The 19723-nt window shown below is 30.0% G+C and overlaps 1 protein-coding gene and 1 long non-coding RNA gene across 2 annotated transcripts; one reads left to right on the forward strand and one right to left on the reverse strand.

Moving 5' to 3' along the window:
* Window positions 1–5507, forward strand: LOC133812852 (uncharacterized). The gene is made up of 2 exons (XR_009884033.1): window positions 1–1462; window positions 4447–5507. It is a non-coding gene; the product is annotated as an uncharacterized LOC133812852 (long non-coding RNA).
* Window positions 5508–7500: 1993 nt separating this feature from the next.
* LOC133782250 (probable 2-oxoglutarate-dependent dioxygenase At3g50210) lies at window positions 7501–10875 on the reverse strand. Its single transcript, XM_062221493.1, has 12 exons — window positions 10719–10875; window positions 10514–10629; window positions 10167–10285; window positions 9832–9895; window positions 9674–9741; window positions 9361–9419; window positions 9111–9264; window positions 8971–8990; window positions 8620–8666; window positions 8350–8430; window positions 8168–8257; window positions 7501–8078 (listed from the first exon to the last, which is right to left on the reverse strand). The coding sequence occupies exons 1-12, from the start codon at window positions 10750–10752 to the stop codon at window positions 7932–7934; spliced, it is 999 nt and encodes a 332-aa protein (XP_062077477.1). The 5' UTR covers window positions 10753–10875; the 3' UTR covers window positions 7501–7931.
* Window positions 10876–19723: the final 8848 nt, after the last annotated feature.

The following is a 19723-nucleotide window of genomic DNA, read 5'->3' on the forward strand; positions in this document are numbered from 1 at the left end:
ACTCTACAAAATAGAGTTATTTTACCACATTTTATAAGCCAATTGTTGCTTAGTTCTTGAGTTTTAAATTAATTTATCAATTTTTTAAGTAATTTTGAATTTATTAGTTTTATTTTGATTTTATGTATTTTTATTTAATTTTTGTATTTATTTTGTTTAATTATGTTGTTACTAATTTATGTGTGTTTAATTTCTTTATGTAGGTGTATTTGTTGGAGCAAATGAAATGTTGATAAAATGTTGGTATAAAGAAATGAAAAAAGCAAGCCCAAAATGAAAGGCCCAATCCAATTCTTGACAATGCCATGTCATCAATCCATGTGCTTCTTTCTCCACCATTGGATTTGTAACTATAGGAAAAGATGACAATTTTGAGCATGAATCCATGTGCTTTTTTTTAGACCAATAGGAGTGTTATCCTTTACCAAAGAATTTATCTATAAATAGGAGTCTCATTTCACCATTTCAAGCACACCTTCTCTTACACCACTTCTTCCATCTCTCTATTCTCTCCATCTTTTTCTTTTCTTAGATTAGTTTTTATGTATTTTTAGAGGAATAATTTGGAGGTTCTTCCTCCAAATTTTCCTATTTATGTTGTAATTTTTATTTTGTTTTTGATAGTTATGGGTTTCTAATCCACTTAAAATTATTAAGGTGGAGGATGAACCAAGATATAACTATATAGTGTTTATTTTATGTTGACCTCCCAAAATGAGCAATAAAGTTTATGATTTTTCTTCTTCTAAATATTTCTTTCATCTATAATATCATGTATTTTAGATTGTTAGAACATATTTTACTTGGTTCTTAATTGTGCAAAAACATAGTATTCTTTGATTAAGATGTGTCATTAAATTGTTCACATCCAATGCTTAGAACAAAAATACTATATTTTGCTTTAGAAATAACATTATTTGATTTTTTTGTAGTTTCATTAAATTGATTCACAACTAATGCTTTGAAGTTATACTATTGAAGTGAAGGAAAATCTATATTTTTTGAATTAAAGAGAGCTTAAAGGAAGAATAATGTTTTGGAAAAGGTAATTAGATTAATTTCAATTATCACTAAAAATTGGGAAGTCAACATATTAATAAATATTATTATTTATATTTTGTGGATTCTAAAATCTTAATAATTTTATAAATAACTATTAAAAACAAATCTTTTTAGTTTATTTATTTTAATTTTTTTTAGTATTTTCTTTCTTTATTTTAAAACAAAACACATTAATCTTTGGAACTAGGTTAGAAATTTATTTCACTTTGGTAAAAATAGTTTTCTCTTTTGATTTAAGTCAACTCCTTTGGGTTCGACCTCGTGCTTACACGAAAACTATTCTATAAATACGATTCGTGCGCTTGCGAGTATAAATATTTAAACATACCCGTTTTGGGTCCATCAAGTTTTTGGCGCCGTTGCCGGGGAGTTGCAAATAAGAGAAACAATTTGTGTCAAGGTGAGTAAAATTCTTCTACTAGTTATTTTATTTTTTATTGTCAAAAAAAAAAAAAAAAATCTAAGTATGCTCTGTGGTTGCGGTTTCGACTGATCTTCCACATCAGAAAATGTTTCTTGTCTTTGTCATTTAATTTTATTTTTCATTTATGTTTGCTAATTTTGTTTTGTTATTTAATTGTGTTTATTTCTTGTAATTTTAATTTGCAAAAAAAAAAAAAAATTTAAATCTCTTGAAATTCTAATTATGCTCTATGGTTGCAATTCCAATTGACCTTCCATATCAGAAAAGGTTTCTTGAGATTTTCACAAAAAAAATTGTCATTGAGTTATTGCCATGTTTCCTATTGGTAGCATAGGTTACATGAGCCAAAATGGATGCCCTTGGAATAGTACTAGGAATTTTGACAATGCATATCATCCTAGGGAAAGAGAAGACATCAACGCTCAAATAGAAAATTTGTCTAGAACACTAGATGTCTTACAAGCTAGGCAAACTCAAGATGACCATAGGGAGATAAATAGTGCATTTCACTCTCATCACCATGAGAATTGTAGTCATCCATTGGAAAATCCCATTGATTTTAGTTGGAAGCCTGAGTACAACTATTATGCATCATCGCACTTTGATTATAATGAAACCAATGATGTGCATGCTTATGAGAATTCCTCAGAAATCCCATTTGATCCCACCTATAATCCAAATTCTACATGGAGTCAAAACATGTCTCCAATCAACCATGTGCATCAATTCAACACGCCTAATCTGGGTTATGCCCAACCCGATCTGTCATATCCTCCTCAACCAAAAATTAATCCATCTCTAGAGGATACCCTACAACAGTTCATGCAGTCGACCCAACAAATTTTGCATCATCAATCTCAATCCCTTTTGAAAATTGAGACACAAATGAGTCAACTTGCAACTATTATGATCGAGTCAGAAAAACAAGTTCTTCCTAGTCAACCCATTCACGACCCATTAAGTCAAAATGAGAGTGAAAAAATGAATGAAGTTGTAGGAGAACCGTTGATAAGCATCCAACCAATTCTTGAAACTAAGAAGTTGGATGAAATGATTGTTGTGGCTCATGATGAAAAAGAAAAAGATATTGTTGTATTTCATGAGCCAATAGTTGAACCAATTTACATATTCACTCAAAGTCCAAAGGAGAATAAAAAAGATGTGCAATTTTCTTACTTCATTGAAATACCACCAAAATTGCATGTCTCTAATTACTTCGTAGGTGTGATGCTTTCAATTCTTATTTATGGCATTTGCATCAACATTATAGTTCACCCTACAAATGAAATTCTACACCATCGATTGGGTGTAGGATAAAAAAAAATAAAAAAAAATAGTCGGGCTAAAGACTATAAACTAAAGCGCTTTGTGGGAGGCAACCCATAAGTTTCAAGTTCCATTTTGTATTTCCTTTTGTATTTCACGTTTGTTGTGTGTTTGTTTCATGTTTTTCAAGTTCAAATAAGTTTGAAGGAAACTTCTAGCCCAAAAACGAAGGAGCCAAATCATGGAAGCATACATTCAATGGAGTTTTCTTAACTTTTTCAAATTTATTGCTCATTGAGGACAATGTTTTGTTTAAGTTTGGGGGTAGTGTTGTGTGTTTTTTTTTTTATATAAAATGTTCAAAAAATTTTTTTGGTGATTTTTCATTTTTAGATGATAAATTGAATTTGAATTTAGTTCTTAGAAAAATGTGAATATTTCTTAAGCTCTATTTTTAATCTTTGGGTTAGTCTTGCTTAAATATAGATTTTTCATAAAAGAACACTTTCTATCTTTCTAAGAATTTTTGTGTAATTTAGATTAATTTATATAAGCATAAAATTTTGTAAATCTCACAAGTCCTAGAATTCGATTAATTATCTCTTGAGGCGAAATCCTAGAAAAGCACATCATTAGGGAAATGATTTAGGCTATCTTTGGAACGTTTGAGCCTTTTTACTTAATCACCGTTACGCACATTATTCCCTAGTTTACCCCATTTGAGCCAAACACAAGCCTCGTTATTGTTTTACCTATATGTGAAATCTAAAACTTCTTCATAAATTTCATTCTTTACACATGAGAAAATATCATAGAGCTATGCATCTTGATTTGTTACCAAAGTGAAAATAGGAAAGAAATTCGGAAAGCCACATCTTAAAAAATATATATATATATATTGTGGCAAGCTAAAAAAAAAAAATTGAAGATTCCAAATGGGTGGAAAGAATTACTATGGAAATGTTATGGCGTATACTTGAAATATTGTGATGTCTAGTGAAAAGTTCGGAAATACTCATGTGTTAGGAAAAAGTGATCTAAGCTTAAATTCAATATCATTTTTCTCACCTTTTTCTTTACCCGCACATTACAAGCCTATAAAGTCCTATTGATCCTTGATTTTGTGTTGTTCTACATTAGTGGAGAGAGATAAGAAAAACGAACCTATGGGACTTTGTTACGAAAAAAAAATTAATTCATCATTCCTTGAGATTTAATTATTTTATCTTTGCATAAATTTTTCCAAAATTCCACATGATTACTTGGTAAATAGTTTTGTGTTTCCATATTGAAAATTAGTTGTTGAAAGCAAGATTGACTATTGGATTAATTACATGAGCTTAATGTCTCTTCATAATTTTCTTTGAGCTACTTTCATTATGAAATTTTTGAGGAAAACATTTGATATCTCCAATTAAAAAAAAAAAATGTGTGTTTTTAATTTTTCTTTTGCTTGAGGACTAGCAAAACATTAAGTATGGGGGTGTGATAACTCTACAAAATAGAGTTATTTTACCACATTTTATAAGCCAATTGTTGCTTAGTTCTTGAGTTTTAAATTAATTTATCAATTTTTTAAGTAATTTTGAATTTATTAGTTTTATTTTGATTTTATGTATTTTTATTTAATTTTTGTATTTATTTTGTTTAATTATGTTGTTACTAATTTATGTGTGTTTAATTTCTTTATGTAGGTGTATTTGTTGGAGCAAATGAAATGTTGATAAAATGTTGGTATAAAGAAATGAAAAAAGCAAGCCCAAAATGAAAGGCCCAATCCAATTCTTGACAATGCCATGTCATCAATCCATGTGCTTCTTTCTCCACCATTGGATTTGTAACTATAGGAAAAGATGACAATTTTGAGCATGAATCCATGTGCTTTTTTTTAGACCAATAGGAGTGTTATCCTTTACCAAAGAATTTATCTATAAATAGGAGTCTCATTTCACCATTTCAAGCACACCTTCTCTTACACCACTTCTTCCATCTCTCTATTCTCTCCATCTTTTTCTTTTCTTAGATTAGTTTTTATGTATTTTTAGAGGAATAATTTGGAGGTTCCTCCTCCAAATTTTCCTATTTATGTTGTAATTTTTATTTTGTTTTTGATAGTTATGGGTTTCTAATCTACTTAAAATTATTAAGGTGGAGGATGAACCAAGATATAACTATATAGTGTTTATTTTATGTTGACCTCCCAAAATGAGCAATAAAGTTTATGATTTTTCTTCTTCTAAATATTTCTTTCATCTATAATATCATGTATTTTAGATTGTTAGAACATATTTTACTTGGTTCTTAATTGTGCAAAAACATAGTATTCTTTGATTAAGATGTGTCATTAAATTGTTCACATCCAATGCTTAGAACAAAAATACTATATTTTGCTTTAGAAATAACATTATTTGATTTTTTTGTAGTTTCATTAAATTGATTCACAACTAATGCTTTGAAGTTATACTATTGAAGTGAAGGAAAATCTATATTTTTTGAATTAAAGAGAGCTTAAAGGAAGAATAATGTTTTGGAAAAGGTAATTAGATTAATTTCAATTATCACTAAAAATTGGGAAGTCAACATATTAATAAATATTATTATTTATATTTTGTGGATTCTAAAATCTTAATAATTTTATAAATAACTATTAAAAACAAATCTTTTTAGTTTATTTATTTTAATTTTTTTTAGTATTTTCTTTCTTTATTTTAAAACAAAACACATTAATCTTTGGAACTAGGTTAGAAATTTATTTCACTTTGGTAAAAATAGTTTTCTCTTTTGATTTAAGTCAACTCTTTTGGGTTCGACCTCGTGCTTACACGAAAACTATTCTATAAATACGATTCGTGCGCTTGCGAGTATAAATATTTAAACATACCCGTTTTGGGTCCATCACAAAGCAATAAATTACCACTTAAAAATCAATAATAAAAACAACCTAGGAATTAATTTCATCAACTGATTATTCTATTAATTTTAATGATGAACTCTAAATCTATTCTTTCTATTATAATAGCACGCTAATATAATCAATTCCTATTCTTTTTCAAGATATAAGATCTCAATTTATATGCAAGTCTTCTACATTTCTGTGATAAACCTGAACATATAAAAGGCATTAAACATAGAAACCTAATTACTACACAAGTCATATAGGTACTTTCATCCAATATGAACCCTATGTCTATATAATGATAGCATATTTAATCCTCATCTTTCGAATTTTGAATTAAAAACATTAAATCAAGAAAATAGTGATCAAGTATTTACTAGCATTAAACACACATCATATATATTAGAATAGAAAAGAAGTATCAGTAGAAATTCATAATAAAATTAAATAGAATCTCAGTGACTACATTAATTCCTAGATAAAAGAAATTAGTTCATAAACACCATGATGAAAATAAACTGCAAATAATTGTTCATAAAATTAACCTAAAGAATTCAGATGAAAAAGAAAACTAATTACAGCAGCCTCTTTTTATCTAGGGTTTATAAAAACTTTCAGTCCTCTCAAAATCGCAGAATAATGTCTCTTAAATAGCCCTCAAGTGTTCCCAAGTGAAAAGACCAAAACACCCTTCAAAAAGTCGTATAAAATCTGAAAATCGCATCATCAGCGCTATAGCGCTGTAGCGCTAAAGTCAGAGGTGACACGTTTAGAAATCTGGGCACCAGCGCTGTAGCGCTAAAGTCAGAAGCATCACTTCTTCAAAAATCTTTCCTAGCACTATGGCGCTCCCTTAGTAGCGCTGTAGCGCTACTAACAATACCCAAAATTGCACAAATCCATCCCGATTTTGTTCCACTTTCACTCATTTTCACTATTTGTATCACTTCAGCATTAATCACCCTGAATCATGAACAAACGAACATAATTCTGAAATAAAATAATCCTAACTAACGAAAAATACCCTAAAAACTTAGACCATAAACGAGCCTAAAACTCGTTTATCACAAGTCCACCTCGGGATTGTATGCCGCTGGTTCAGACCTGCGCCGCACTACTCTGACCGATCTTGTCCCCTGAATCTGCCTCGTAACTCGGAATGCACAGACCGAAAGCCCCAATTTGTCGGGTGATAGATAGGCTTTGGGCTTCCCCAGTGGGCTCTGGTTAATGTTCGTCTTTTATGTTTTTATCCTTTGTATTGGGCTTCCTATAGAAAGGCCAATAATAATTGTATCTTTATTGGGCCCGGGTCAGCCCGACCCAAGCCTAGTGCTCCTGTGAACCTATAAATACATGTGACAGAGCACTGGGGAAGGAATCTCCTCTTGGCTTGTGTATAGTTATTCTGCTAAAACTTGCAGAGAACTCCATTGTCTAAAGCTCTCTACGCTCTAATACAACTGACTCGTGGACTAAGACTTATTAACTCCCCAACCACATAAAAGTCAAGCTTGCATTCTCAAGATCCTTTCTTTTTAGGCTCTCTTATCTTTTATGATTATAGTTGCCGAAAAACTCGATAAACACCTAAAAATAAGTATTTTTAAGAAAAATTATTTTTATTTGTGTTCTGGTATTGTTTTGATAGGAAAGTTATAATGTGATATTTTTCAATGAAAGCTAAAAAGTTAAAAAAGTGTGAAAATGTTTTATTAATAAGATCATGTGAAAAATAATGACTTCATCTTTCATTGTGTAAAATAGTGCATAATTAAACATAGGTCAAATGTCTTAAAAGTTACTCTTTTTCTTAAGTAATAGCATAAGTAAAAAGTTCAAAATGCATAAGTTCATGACTACCAAGTTTCTTAACCTTTACTTTAAAATATGGGCATATTTGAGTACATTTATTGGAAGATTAATTTGGCCCTTTATAGGATAACATTACATGTTTGATAGTTTGAGCTACTCTAACTGTGTATTTATTAGAAGACTTATGAGAAAACTAACAGGGTCCCTCGGTAAAATGACTTATTTTTTAAAGTTATTTGGTACTCTGGCCTGGTTTTGAATTTTTTTTGCAAAATGACATCCGGCACTCCAAACAACTAGTCGAAATTTTTCAGACAGCTGGTCGAAATTTTAGACAGATGACATTTGGCAAAAAAAATATTAAAATTAGGCCAGAGTGTAAAATAACCTAAACGAAAATGTCATTTTCACCAATTATTCCAACTGATATTACAGATAGAGATTAGGCTCAAATGTCTTGAGCTGATCTTAGAACACAAAATTTGTGAGGACTTTTCCAACCAAATGCTCTCCATAAACAGCTCTCTCTACTTTCTTATCAGCCTCATCTTGGTCAACCTTACCACTCCTCAGTTTGCAAACATCCAAAGGCTCAACAGCAGTATGGAAATTGGTCTGTTCAACAAAACAAAATACAATCAAGTTAAAGAGTTTATTTAGCATTGAAAAACCTCATAAAAATAAGTGACAGAACAGATAGTAACCTCATAAAAATATGCCACAGAGACTCTGTATCTGTCTGAGTTGTTGATAACTCGATGTAGAGTTGACTCGTACAAGCCATTTGAGTAAATCTACAGTTTTATCAAACTTAGAATATAACCCTTTTGCTTAGGTTCAAACTCAAACTTGTGTTTAGTGACTGACAAAGTCTAAGGTTTCTCACCTTTAACATGTCACCAATATTGCAAACAAATGCTCCAGGAACAGGTGGAGCTGATATCCATTTTCCAGACAAGTTTTTTACCTTCAAAAACTTTTTAATTAATTACACAAATACAAGTAAAACAGGAAAAAGTTGATAATGATTTAGAGACTGAAATAGTAGTTATATATTTATGATGTATTATAGTTGTTTTTATATGTGTTGGGTTTATCAAATATCCCATCAATAATTAGGTTAATGGGCTCCAAGGAAAAGACATAAATTTTGTACCTCAAGTGCATTTATACCATCCTCTTGATTAAGCAGTGTCAATAAACCTGTCATATATGCAATTTTTCATTAATTAGGTGTCCGAGATTGATCAGAGATGTTCTTCCAATCTTATAAGGTGACGTTTGATTGGATAGAATGAGAAAATGAATAGGAATTGTCTTTTTTCTTATTTTCAAATGGAATATTCATTCCACTAGAATGGTGTAAAAACTATTCCATTGGAATGACGTTTCAAAACTCTAAAATGCAACCAAACAAAAGAGTAAAATAGAAGTTGATTCATTTCCATTCCATTACCCTAACCAAACATCACCTAACTATTTTAAAAAGATGGTTAAGCTTTAGTACCATAGTCAGTGTGAGCTCCACTGGATTTGTTTGAAGAATGTGATTAAACATATGGAACAAAGTACACAACATTAGTAACATTATTATTAGATAAAAATCATCACAAGAAAAGATCACCAAATTAATGATCTTTAGTGTACCATCCAATGTCGTTTACACCATTTTCTGAGGGTTTTCTTGGATAGCCAAGGATTCTAACTACCCAAAATGCGTCTCCAGCTCTATCGCCTTCGAATTCGTATGGTGATCCACCCAAAGCCAAAGCAATTCCACGCATTATGTTTCTTGAAAGATCTGATCAAAATAAGTAAAAGAAAAAGACATTTGATTGATTTGAACAATCTGAGAAAGTGTTATAAAAAAGTTTGTTTTATGATGAGACCAACATGCCTGTACACAGATTGATGTACTTCTCCATCATTTCCTTGTAATTTGGGGGATTTAGTGGCCTGGATAAGATCATAATAGTTAGAACAACAAAATCTGCCTTGGTATATAATCCAAAACTTTTATTTGGTCATACAACTGAGAATTTGAAACACTAAGAGGTAAATGTAGAATGGATATGAATGAGATGATAATTTGGAAAGTCTATTTTTCTCTACGGTTTTTACCACACTTACTAATTTACTTGGCACTTTTTATTTAAATTTTTATTAAAAAAAGCACAAAGAAAGCATATATTTTTATTTTCAGTACCCACCATTGGTTTTGTCCTTCCAAAATTTTTCCAACCTCTCCATAAGCTCCTGGTTTGAGTTCTCTATAGCACTGTTATAATAAAGTAGAAGCAATTATAAGATTAACAGTTTCAAGTATAATTTTCAATTGTAAACCAATGACCAACAAATGAAGACCTACATCAATAGCTTCCTGCATGTCTGGCACACCTTTAGTTATGTTCTCCAGTACCTTTTGATAACCTCTGAATCAACAATATAAATATATATATATGGTTATACTGATTTATTTTTTAAAGTTATTTTGTAGTTTGGTATAGTTGTGATAATTTTTGCAAAATAATTTCCGACATTCGAGACAGGTGATCGAAAAATTCTGATATTTAGTCAAAATTTGTAGATACTTGGTCGAAATTTTAGACAAATATCATTTTGTAAAAAATTTTTTTAACTATTATAATGAATCCCAACAGTGCATGCATGTAATAACATATATATATATATAATTATACAGACCTGTATCCAGCAGCTGCAGTGAGCTTGATCTTTGATTTCTCTTCATATGGAAGTTCAAAAAATTTGTGGCTTTTTTCTTTTACTTCTTGCAATAGTGAGTCAGGAATACCATGTCCTTTCTGCTCAATATAATATAAATATATTCATTATATATATATATACATAAGTCATTATTATCTTCATATAATAATATATATCAAAGGCTGTAACTAGGTCATATATAATGATTTGTTGCCATGACTATAATAATGTCAGTATAGTGTAGTTTAAGTACATATATTAATTAAACTCCAAAACAAAAAGAAATGAAGCTATTAAAGAAAGTATATATAGATATATATATATACCACATAGAAAAAGCCTGCTTCAGTACAAGCTCGATCTAATTGTTTAACAACTTCCATAACACCAGCATCTTCACCCATTTTTGGATCGTCACACTTGGCCAACAGAGCACTAACATCTGCATATATATATATATATATATATACACATATATATGAGGAGAAGTATATATATAACATAACTACATTAATTAAAGAAAATATATACCGATTATGGGGATGGACTTGAAATCGGTGGCCATGTCTTCTCTCCTTAAGTATATATATATATATAGATATAGATATATATAAGAGTGTAAAAGGCAATATATATATTTGGTGGATTTTTATGCTGAAAATGGATCACATATATATAGGAAAAGCAATATATGATATATCCCATTTTATTGTAGGATTTCTGCATATAATAATAAAGAGGGAGAGGGTCCCACAAATCTAAATAAAAAATTAAATTTAATAATGGAGAAAAACAAAGCCGCCTTGACCAAGAGACTCTAATAATTATTATTCGCAGTTACATTGCATTGCATGGAAATATATAAGAGAGAAATATGATATGATATAATATATTACCAAAACATTTATATATATATATGATAATTTTTTTTATATGGTTTTACTTTAAGCTCTATCGGTAGGGTTCTCAGTGCTCTCGATCCGTGAATAGTTTTAGGCGCAATTTTTTTATGACTGTGTATATTGTAGCTATTTAAAGCATCTTGCAAATTTTCAGAAAATTTCGAATAGTTTACGCTACCGAAAACTAAGTTCAAACATATTGTTGCACGCATGACTAATTTTTTTATGCGCGTGGAAATCAACATGTTTGAACCTAGTTATTGGTACTGTAAATTATTCGGAATTTTTTGAAAATTTCCAGGATGCTCTAAATAGCTACAATATACATGGTCATAAAAAAAAATCGCGCCGAAAACTGTTCACAAGTCGAGAAACACTGAAAGCCCCACCGATAGGGCTTAAAGTGAAACCCCTGAAGAAGAATTGTCCTATATATATATATATACACACACACGAAATTTTTATAGTGCATACCTTAAAACAAATGCACTGGTATATATTTTTTTGTGTTTCCAATTGGTAAATAGTTTTTGGCGCGATTTTTTTTATGACAGTATTTATTGTAGCTATTTAGAGCATTATATTTAAATTTTCAGGAAATTCTGAACAATTTACAGCACTGAAAACTTAGTTTAAACAAATTGTTGCATACGTGACTAATTTTTTTTATACGAGTGGAAAATAGTCTGTTCAAACCTAATTTTTGGCACTATAAATTATTCAAAATTTTCTAAAAATTTACAAAATACCCTAAATAACTAAAATATACATAGAAAAAAATCACGCCAAAAATTCTTTAGGAACACATAAAACACAAAATATGCACCGACAAAATATACAACATAGAATTATGCTGTGTATATATTCACATGTGTATATTCACGTATATATATATATATATTGATATAAAAGAAGGAAGGATATGGGGAAAATAGAAGCCGCCTTCAAGGACGAGATATGATATATGAGATATATAAGATGATCACGAATACGTACCTAGACACAATAATAAGATTGTTCTGCATGAGATGAGATTATGTGGCTCGTTTTTTCTTACATTTGTTGAATCCTTTTTTGGATATATAATACAATTATACAGCCGCCTTTATGGACAATTTATATATATATAAATAAGGAAATAATAATATGCTATTTAAAAAATTTATCATGTTATATAAATATATGTAAAAAAATTATAAATAATATTTTCGTTTAAATTTTTATTTAATATATTTATGCTATTATTTATTTATTTAAAATTTATATAAAAAATAATATAAATTTAATAAAAATAATTAATAAATTCTATATATAAATAGGGAAAGAATATGCTGATGACTGTATTTTGTCCTCACAAAAGTTAATTTTGATACGTGCATAGTTATAAATTATAATTTTTTACTATCATTGTATAATGTAGTCATTTATAATATCTCACAAATTTTAAAAAAATTCCAAATAATTTACGGTGCTGAAAATAATATTCAAACAATTAAATTTTCCACACGTGTTTATTTTTTAGTGCATGCATGCAACAATCTGTTTGAAAAATTATGAGATTTCTTAAAATTTTGTGAGATATTCTAAATAATTACAATATATATATATTTGATTTTCATGTATATACATCCTTATAGTTCATAGTGATATATATAATATCATTATTTAATTCATATATATATGATTATTTTTGCACGTTCGAGAAGTGAGCTAAGTTATATACTTAGTCTTTCAAAGATTTTGTTTTTTGCGGTTTATTTTTTTGTAGGTAACCATTTGGTACCCTGTATTTTTGCAAAGTATCATTTTGGTACCTTCTGTTTTCAACAATACTTATATAGTACCCTGTATTTTAAAATCGTACATATTTGGTACCCTAAATTTAATTAATAAAATGTTATTAATTTAATCAAACTGCTGTCAATTATATAAGTTCCAAATTTAAATTTAATTACTTAATTACATATAATTGATGATAGTTTGATCATATTGACAAAATTTTATCTATCAAATCTGAGTCTAGGGTATCAAATATGTATAATTTTAAAATACAGGTACCATATGAGCATTATTGAAAATAAAAGATACCAAAATGATACTTTGCAAAAACATAAAATACCAAATGAGTAAATTCCCTTTATTTTTTTATAAATTTTTATGAATTTTATCATAAACATTTTGGAAACTGGAAAAAAAAAAGCCACCTTATTTGAATATGAATACTTTTACACCTCAAAATTCAGAACGAATATTATTATATGCCTCTTTTTAAATACTGTTTTTCATAATGTAAATCAACTTAGATTATTTTTTATGGGGAAGGACTAGCCTAGCCAGGCATTATCACCCCTTAAAAAAAATTAATTATATATATTTATTTGTAATATTCATATCTATACTATTACTAAAAAAAGTGCATAAGCAACTTTTCAATCGTCTTTTCTCCTATATTTATCATGCTTTTACTTTAAATTTTACATTATATATTTCAATATAACTACATACTTTCTAATATAAACAAAACTATTTACTTAATTTCACCATATTTTGTTTTATTTATTTTTTATTTTATGGTAAGCTTCTCACGTACTCTCTCTCTTTAGCATATTACAACCATATAATATTGTCGCCACATGTAATGAATCTTACTTTTTCACACCGACTTATTTTTTGTTTGCTCTTTATGTTTACGTGCACCAAAATATTATACTAACTCATGTGGTACAGTATTTAAAATAGTGAATTCGGTCTCAAATAAATGTGACTAATTAAAAGAATCTGACACGTCAGTTGGTATAATATTTTAATGCACATATCATTATTTTTATGTTTATATGTCTACCTCTCAACGATCAACATGGATTTTACATATGCGTGCACTCTACTTTTTATTTTACTTTTCACATTTTCCTATTTTTTGTTTTATTAGAGAATTATAGTTAGTGTATTATTGTTTTGTAAGTTTTGACTAATCAAATACATATTTGTTACCTGTATTTTCACCTCTGACATGTGGCAACCATCAGTGGCTGGTTCGGACGCACATAGTCATCATCGGGGTATATTACTCCCCGATGCCTCTATTCGGGGCAAGGGTCCTCCTAGGTGAGACTTTGTCTTTGACTGTAGGTTGTGGGTGCCTTATTAGATTACTCTTTGAGGTTTGCCCTCAGAGCTTGAGGTTCTCCAGCTCAAGCAATTAAGGAGAGGGCTCTCCTTCAGTCTTCTCCCAGGTCCGAGGTTCTAGTTCTCGAACCTAAGATAAGGCGCAATGTGTCAGCAAATGCGGGTTTGCAGCACCAGAGGATCGTCTGACAATATTTTTGGGCGATCCATCACTACAAGAAACAAGGTTTTAGCCGGCGCGTTTAGTGAATTGCGCCGGCAAAAGTTTATCAGATTTTTTTTTAAAATACCGTAGACTTTTGCCGGCGCATTTCACCTAACGCGCCGGCAAAAGTCAACGTGCATTTTTGAAATTTTGCACGTTTTCAACAAAGTAGTTGGCTAGACTTTTGCCGGCGCGTTTCGTTGCGCAGGAAAAAGTCTATTTTGCGTCAGCAAAAGCTGGACTAAGTAAAACGACATCGTTTTGTCCTAGGGTTTATTAAAGAATTTTGCCGGTGCATTTTTAGACTTTTGCCAGCGCAACGAAACGCGCCGGCAAAAGTCATAGCGATATTACAGCAGCCGTGAGCCCTTCTTCCCCATTTTTTTTCTTCCTTTTTTTTTCTCTCTTTCTTCTTCTCTTCTCAATCCTCCACCACACTCCGACCACACCACCACCAGCCGCACCCCCACCAGCTGCACCCCGACAGCACCCCACCCCGATGGCCACCCCACGCCACCCGAGCCCACCCACCCCGACGGCTACCCCACCCCAGCCAAGCCCACCCACCCCGACGGCCACCCCACCCGAGCCCCACCCCGGCGCCACCGCGAGCCACCACTGCCGCCCCCTCCTCCTCCAAGTTGCCCACTGTAAGTATTTTAATATACTTTTGTATTTTATTTAATTTTATTTATGTATTAAATTGAATTCTTTTTTGTTTCTATGGAGTCCCCGAGCCACTGCCGGAGCGGAGCCACTGCTGGAATAGTTCGAGCGAAACCACTGCCGGAGCGGAGCCACTTTACCCACTGTAATATTTTTATTTTTACATATTAATTTTTATTATATTGTATTTTGTGATATGTGTATTTTAGTTAAAGTATGAATTTACAGAAATTAGATTAATAATGTATATTTATATTTTTTAATTGTATTATATTAAATGTGATATTTTTGTAAATATGTATTTAATACCTTTTTTTGTATTAATAAAAAAATTAGTTTTGGCATATGTTTTTTTGTGGTTAAATATTTGTATATATGTAAATTGATGTATTTGTTAATGTATATATATGTTTTGTATGATTTGAGAATATTCTGGTTATATATGTGTTTAATTTGTAGGTTTTTAAATTTTTGGGATAGTTTGAAATATATTCGTTATTCTGCCCAAATTTTGTTAGAGTTAGTAAAATTAATAAAAGTTTAATAATTAATTAAATAAAAATTAAGTATAATTAAAAAATACATCAAAAAAATAATTTTTAACTATAATTTAAATAAAATAAAATTACCAATCATAATAATTAATAATTAATTTTAACATTAATATTAGATGTTTTGTAATTGAAAAAAGTTAAAAATATAAATGATTTAATAAAATATAATTAAGTAAAATATAAATATAATAAAATTGTTTTTAATTAAGTAAATAATCCAATACAAATTGAAGAATTTAATAAAAAATTACAAAATGAAATTAATGTATAATTAATTTAATTTTAAAATAAATGTAATAAATAAGTAAATGATTTAAAAAATTGTAATAATTAATAATTAGCTACATTTTTTTTTGTAAGCATTTTTTAAACCTTTAATAACTCACTATTAAATATTTTGTCTATCTTCATAATATTTTAACAAATTCCAAATTTAATTGTGATTTTAGGACAAATTCATTTATTCACAAGACAATCCAGTAATCAACGATGCCATGGTAAGACAAATGCAAAAACATCTGACTGATTGGCGCCACACAATGAAGAAACACTGGGTAGAGGTTGGAGGAGAGGTGGACAACGAGAGAGCGAAGTCAAAACCTTTTGGGTTAATTATTTCTTCTGATTGGGCAATTCTATGCGATTTTTGGGCTTCTGATTCTCAGCAGGTATGCCGTAGATTTTACATTAATTTTTAATTATAAAATTACAATCTAGATTAATGAGTATTATTTTCTATTTGAAGCGTATATCGAAGAAAAATAAAGAAGCTCGATCAAAAATGACCATACCAGGAGGACACGGTTCCAAATCCATCGTTGCCCATGTTTATGATCACGTAAATTATAATAACCTATATCATTACATTTACGAAAATATTATAAAGATCACAATGTTTAAATAATTTGCTTTTTTAGATGGACCCATTTACTGGCGAGCTCCCAGGCATGATCGACACATTCGAGCACCTCCACAAGAAGAAGGATAAGTGGATTAGTGATGTAGCGACGACAAAACATGTAAGTTGCATAACCTTAACTAATTTATAATCATTTAACTTTAAAAAAGTTTAGTAAATAATTAATAAATATTAATTATTAATTGGTAATTATTTGTCAATTAGTAATTATTTATTAATTAAATTTTTAACAATTAAATCTTTATAATCTATGTGCCAATATTTTTATGATTAATGATTGTGGACTAAGATAAAAAAGAATGTAACTAATGTTGTCCCCGTATCAGGGAGCTTGTGGGCTAAAGTAAATTTGGTCATGAAAATCCATATCTAAATAAAAAACATGCAAATATAGTTGATGTATATGTTTAGAGACGTAAATTCCTCATTAATGGAATTAACTGCACTTACTGTATATATCAACAACATCTTCATGATTTTGATTTAGATATGAATTTTCATGACCAAATTTACTTTAGCCCACTTGCTCCCTGATATAGGAACAAAATTAATTACATTCTTTTTCAATCACTGGTCTGCAGTCATTAATGATAGGATGTTGGCAGATAGATAATAAAGTTATATTTTATATGTTGTTATATTAAAAATTTATAAGTTAGGTTTTCAAATAATGTTATATTGGAATTCGAGATACGTGCTTTTTATTGTGCAGACTGAGATGACCGAGCGTCGAGCATCGCAGAGTACGGCTCCTGTATCATCTGCTGCTTCTTGTGTCAGCGATAATGTCGACGGTCTGTTCCCGCCTGATATGGATATTGTCACGGATGTCCTTGGACCCCGCTCGCGTTATAAGAAAGGGTTTGGAGGGTTGCCTAGGTTGAAGGCAATTGGCGCAAAGAGGGCAGCATCTTCGTCAACTTCTCAAATGTCCGGGCAATTGCTACCTGAAGTGGACACCATTTTGCAGCAAAATCAGGACATTATGCTAGAAAATCATAACCTAAAAAAGCATACAACTAAACTTGAGAGTCGTCAACGGCGTCAAGATGTCCTGTTCAATGCTTTGTTGAAGCAGGTTGGTGAATTGGCTCCTGGTTTTACTGTTGACTTACCAGAACTGGATCTAGATGAGGACGATGATGCTGACGGGGGCAGGGATGATGAGGCGGGCAGTACTCATTTCTAGAACTTTTTTTTATTTATTTAAAGTTTAATTTATTTCATATTTAATTTACTAAACTACTTTTATATTTTCATGTTTGGTGGAGACAATAAATATTAATAGTTATAATTTTTTTTATTTATTTATAAAATTTTAATTTTAATTTTATTTCTAATTAAATAATATTACTAAAATATTAAATAATTATTAATATATTAAAATCGAAATTTATTAATTAATATTAATATATTGAAAATAAAATTAAATATAATTAAAAAAAATTATTTAAAAAATACTTTTACCAGCGCAAAATTACGTCGGCAAAAGTCTTAACCCTCACTGTATATATACACATTTCTCAGCGCAAAAACGCGCCACTAAAAGAGTCATCTTTTGCCGGCGCATTTTTACGCTGCTAAAAATGTTTTCCACAACAACGCGACAAAAAATTTTCCCGGCGCATTACGTTTTGCGTCAGCAAAAGTGCAATTAGCGATGGGGGTACGTCGCGGATTTTTGCCGGCGCAAAACCTTACTTTTGCCGGTGCAAATTTGCGCCGACAAAAGTGAGGTTTTTTGTAGTGCATCAACAGTGTTATTGAGTGTACGACTCGACAATTCGTACTCCCACTATGTCGTCTGACATGGAGGTACTTACAGTACACCCTGACAGTACTTGAGGCATGTTCCCCATAAACTAGGTGCCTTTCTGCAATGGGTCCCATAGATCTCACTTGGGCCGCGGTCTCTATTCAATGCAGCCCAATGCATTGAATTGGTATTAGTCCCCTAATAATGGGGAGAATGTGTATTAATTACTGATGATTAGTATTAATGACCACAACCTCTATAAATAGGCTTGAGAGTCTCATTGTAAATGGTTCAGTTTTTTGGAAAAAAAATACCTTGTACTCAGAACAATCTAAACGCTGCCTGAGAATACACCATTGGAGCTTGCCATCACAAGCATCCAATCCTCTTAGTACGAGAGACTCGTGGACTAGAGTTCTTTTATAACCTAAACCATATAAAAATTCATGTGTTCATATTGTTTGTTTCTTTAATCTATCTTCTTAAGGTTAATAGGGAAAAAGATAGTCAAGAATATTATTTATAGAATTGTAATATTATTAGAGTAATGATTTATTTATAATTCTACATTTTTATATTCACATGAGACTGATTACTAAAATAGAATTTATGCTTTAATATATTAATTTAACTAGAAAATATAACTGTGCTTCACATAGTCTTTTGTAATGATTAAAAAAAATTATATTTTAAATTTTTTTTATGGAGAGATTGTATAGTAGGGAGTCATTTTCACCTTACTCGTACAACATGCTTCTTATATGGACACGTGGACGCATCTTAAGACCTCAATTATTTTATATAGATAGATATAATAATTATGATTAAAATTAATTTACTTCTATTATACATTTTATAATTATAAGATATTTTAGTTTTTTTCTTTAATTATTGATTAAAAACCATAAATTTGAAAAAGAATAATTAAAAAATATGAAAAAAAAATAGAAAAAATGTATTGGAGCAATTTTAGAGTTCCACATCATCTCCTTGTGGCTCTCCTTTATATATAGATATAGATATAGATTATTAGGACTTACCTAGAATTAGATGTGATTAAAAAATATATATTTATAAGTAGTTTGTAATTAATATTTACTATGAAAGTTGAGAAAAATGAATAAACAATAAAATAGAAAACCCTAATATATATGGCTTAAGTTGCCCCCAAAATTTGAACTAAGTTTTTTAGCTTAATTAAAACAAAGTAACCTTTCTAGAGACAATACTTTAGTTTGGCCTAGCTATTATTTTACATGATAGAGATTTGATTGGGTAATTTAGGTGAAATATTAGCATCTAAGTCAATTAAGATAGGACTACCCTTCATCTAATATAAGTCAAATTAAATCTCCGGACAAATACAAAGCAAACTTTGTGGTTTTATTCAATATTTTCTTCTTCTATA

Source organism: Humulus lupulus, chromosome 1 (assembly GCF_963169125.1).
Source record: "Humulus lupulus chromosome 1, drHumLupu1.1, whole genome shotgun sequence".
Taxonomy (NCBI): domain Eukaryota; kingdom Viridiplantae; phylum Streptophyta; class Magnoliopsida; order Rosales; family Cannabaceae; genus Humulus; species Humulus lupulus.

Coding starts and splice junctions, on each gene's coding strand:
- LOC133782250 (XM_062221493.1), bottom strand. CDS start 10,752: ATGGCCACCGATTTCAAGTCCATCCCCATAATCG. Junction 9,265..9,360: donor GTACATCAATCTGTGTACAG/GCATGTTGGTCT, acceptor TATTTTGATCAG/ATCTTTCAAGAAACATAATG. Junction 8,431..8,619: donor ATGGTATAAATGCACTTGAG/GTACAAAATTTA, acceptor AAGTTTTTGAAG/GTAAAAAACTTGTCTGGAAA.